Below are 3579 nucleotides of genomic sequence, written 5' to 3'. Positions count from 1 at the left end.
TAGATGTTCTTTTTAACCCATGCTTCTGCGAGTGTCTTCAAGGGATTCTTTAAAAAAAAAAAAATTAGATTTGTATCAGTGCATAGAAAATTAGAAAAAAAAATCAGCTCCCATAATACATTAGAAACGCATCAATGAATAACTTCTTGTACAATTTTCTTGCTTGAACTTTACTTGGATATATCTTAAGCACCAGATACCATCACACTCATGTACAAATGTTATGTAATGTAAGCCCTGTGGTCTGCCAATATGGAAAGACTGAGACTCAGGAAACTTAGATAAAGGGAGAAATATGAAGACAGGAGCTTCTTGGTTTCCTGAAACAGGTAGTCACGGCTGTGAAGTATTTTTCAGGATTTGTTTCCCATCTGGCGGAGATTGAATAATAGTATTTGCCAGACTCTAGAATTCTGAACACAGACAAGTTTTCCTATAATAGCCATCCATTATTTTTTCCTCAACTGAAAAACAAAACAAAACAAAACAAAACAAAAAAAAAAACAATAAAAAAAAAACCCTCAATGAGCAATAATGGACGTGATTGCAGCAAGATGTATTTTTCTGAATTTTATATATGGAAATGATCTCTGTTCTTGAAAACTGTTCTCTTGCTTGATCACTTCTGCTCTGGGAGTTTTTTCTTGCACACCTTGCAATTTACTGCTTGGAGAGAGGAGGATCTTGATTAACGTTGTGGCAGGGAAATGGTTCTTTCCACAGATCTACGAAGTGCTGACCTGAATTCTTTATTTCTGAGGCTGTAAATCAGCGGGTTGAACAATGGAGTGAGGATGGTGTAGGAGACAGATATGAGAGCATCTTGGCTGGAGGAGGAGGTGGACTTGAGCCTTAAGTAGATGAAAGAGGCACAACCATAATGGATCGTGACAACAATGAGGTGGGATGCACAGGTGGAGAAAGCTTTGTACCTGCCTAATGTGGAAGGAAACTGGACTATGGCAGAGATGATGTGTATGTAAGATACCAAAATCAGTAGCAGGGGGGCAACTAGGACCAATGCACAGAGCATGATGATGACAATCTGACTCGAGTGGGTATGGTGAGATGCCACTTTGATGACAGGGGCAATGTCACAGAAGAAATGATGGAGCTGATTAGAAGAGTGAAAAGGCAGATGAAATACCATGGAGGTGATAATCTGTGCAATAGTAAAGCCACAGGCACAGGCAGCGCCCACTAGTCCCACACACACCCGGGGTCCCATGAGCTCCGTGTAGCGCAGAGGGTTACAGATGGCCACGTAGCGGTCATAGCCCATGGCTGCCAGCAGGAAGGAGTGAGAACAGCCAAGGAAGAGGAAGGTGAACATCTGGATGGCACAGCCCAGGAAGGAGATGGTCTTCTTCTGGGCCAGCAGGTCCACCAGCATCTTGGGTACAATGACGAATGTGTAGCAGGTCTCAGAGCAGGAGAGGACGGCAAGGAAGAAGTACATGGGGGTGTGAAGGGCTCTGTCCAGCACGATGGTGGAAATGATGATGGCATTGGTGCCCAGGGTGAACAGGTAGATGGGCAGGAAGGCTATGAAGAGCAGCCGCTGCAGCCCAGCCAGAGAAGAGAAGCCAAGGAAGACGAACTCCCTCACCAGGGTCTCATTGCCCCACTCCATGGAAGGTACATCATTTGGAGACAATCCAAGAGAGGGGTAGATAGTATCAAGATAAACCTCTGAAAATGAGTAGAATCACAAGAAATTGTTCATCACTGAATAGGTGTTAAGATCTGAGCTCTAAATTCATTACTCCCCCTCTATCCAGATTATATTTTAGACAAAAGGTGGTGCCTAAAATCAGCCAAGAGCACATCCAACTTTGCATCTCCACAATCATTCTAACAAAACAGGCAAACAGTTCTTGGTGTTTCTCAGACCCAACTATCCCTTCATCTCCTCTTGCAGGATGCAGCTGTCATTCACATCCCTCAGCCCTCACTGTTTATCATGCAAACCTGGCCTTTTGGCTTGCTTGTCCTCACATGCCTGGACCCTCAGTTGCAGAGTACATGGTTTTCACACACTACATTGAGAGGTGACTTTGTCCATGATCCTCAGCATCTTCTCATTAACATTTTCCTTAAATAGTTCAACTCTTAGTTCCCATTTCTCCATAACTTGGACCTGCATTTCCCTTGCCCCTGTAGGCCACACTTCCTGGCATGGTCGTTGGCTCCACTTTTGCATACCCTTATTATGCTGACTGTTGCTTCTGGACCTTCATTCTGTTCCCCAACTGGAACAAGGTTTCCAGGATAGAATATACCTCTGCATCCTCCAGGGCCCACCTCAGAAAGCTTCCTCCTGCAGAGAGAACCCCCATCTTCCTCAGGACCCTAGTCCATTTCCATCACTTCCCTTAACTCCTACTGACATCCCATTGTGCTTGTCCTTCCTGCCACACCCACATCTCTCTTCAGTGCATCTGAAGATGCAACCCCTGATTCCAGGTAAATTTCTATAATATAAATGATATCATATTACTACCCTCCTCAAAATTTACCCATGACTTCATATTCCAACTCTCTGTGGCTTTAAGGTCTTATTTTGGAAACCGAACTATGGGTCTGTGATCATATCAACCTTCATGGAATGCATCCTTATGCAGATATGTTTCATCTTCTTTGCCTCTACTCCTTGATTAGGCTCCTTGTTACCCATTTTTTTATTTACAAATCTTTTACCATTATTCTAAGGCTTTAGCTAAATCTGCTTTTGGGGAACGTCCTTGATATCACCCCATAAAGAGTTGTCTCTGTTCCAAGAATTTACATATGGCATTAATCCCAGTTTAATGTGTTTACTTAATTTTGAAATATTATAATGCATTTTTCTCATCTCTCTTTTCCATTGGATTTTATATCCTTGAGGAGAAGATGTAAATTGTATGTATCTTCAGCTGAATTCTCTTCAGTATCTAGAACCGTATTAAGTACACCTAATAGCTTCTCAATAAGTAATAGTTGTACAAATAAAAAAGCTAACTTGGCATATTGCTACTTATCTTGTGATGTCAAGAAGTCTTCCTAGAATGCTCAGAGTAAGAGAATCCTCAGTGTTCTTTCCTCCCGGGCATGAGGATTATACAAGACCAAAAATGCCTGAGGATTTCTGTACTACAAGGAACTAAGTAGTATCTTTCAAACCCAAGAGAGAAATCTCCATTTACAATAGGAATATAGCACTGAAGAGAGCATAACTGGAACTGCATATATTCCCAACTCCTTGGACATGGGTTATTCTCTAGAGCATATGGGAATGTAAGTAAATGGGAGAGAAAATATAAGGTAGACTTTTTATCCCAATGTGAAAAAACATATCATTCAAAATTATTATCTTAACTAATACCAATAACAAAAAATAATGGCAGTGTACCCTACCCTAGCAGAGAACCCCTACATCAAGAATATCAGACGCTATACAAGTGTTAAGCAGTGTGATTATGACAAGGAGCTGTGCGTTAGGGACATGCATAAAAATAAGACCCAGTCCAAGACCCCATGGTTTGAGGTGAGATGTTTGCAGAAGTGATTATTATAAAATAATGTGGCAACTGAAATGGC

At 41.7% G+C, this 3579-nt stretch overlaps 1 protein-coding gene across 1 annotated transcript; it reads right to left on the bottom strand.

Annotated features, from left to right (window-relative positions):
• Positions 1-688: 688 nt before the first annotated feature.
• Positions 689-1633, bottom strand: LOC131814484 (olfactory receptor 10K2-like). The gene has a single exon (XM_059145411.1). It carries the CDS (start codon positions 1631-1633, stop codon positions 689-691), a length of 945 nt encoding a protein of 314 aa, XP_059001394.1.
• Positions 1634-3579: the final 1946 nt, after the last annotated feature.

This window comes from Mustela lutreola, chromosome 14, assembly GCF_030435805.1.
Source record: "Mustela lutreola isolate mMusLut2 chromosome 14, mMusLut2.pri, whole genome shotgun sequence".
NCBI lineage: Eukaryota > Metazoa > Chordata > Mammalia > Carnivora > Mustelidae > Mustela > Mustela lutreola.
Note: the sequence above shows the minus strand (reverse complement) of the source record. Positions and strands in the feature narration are given on the sequence as shown.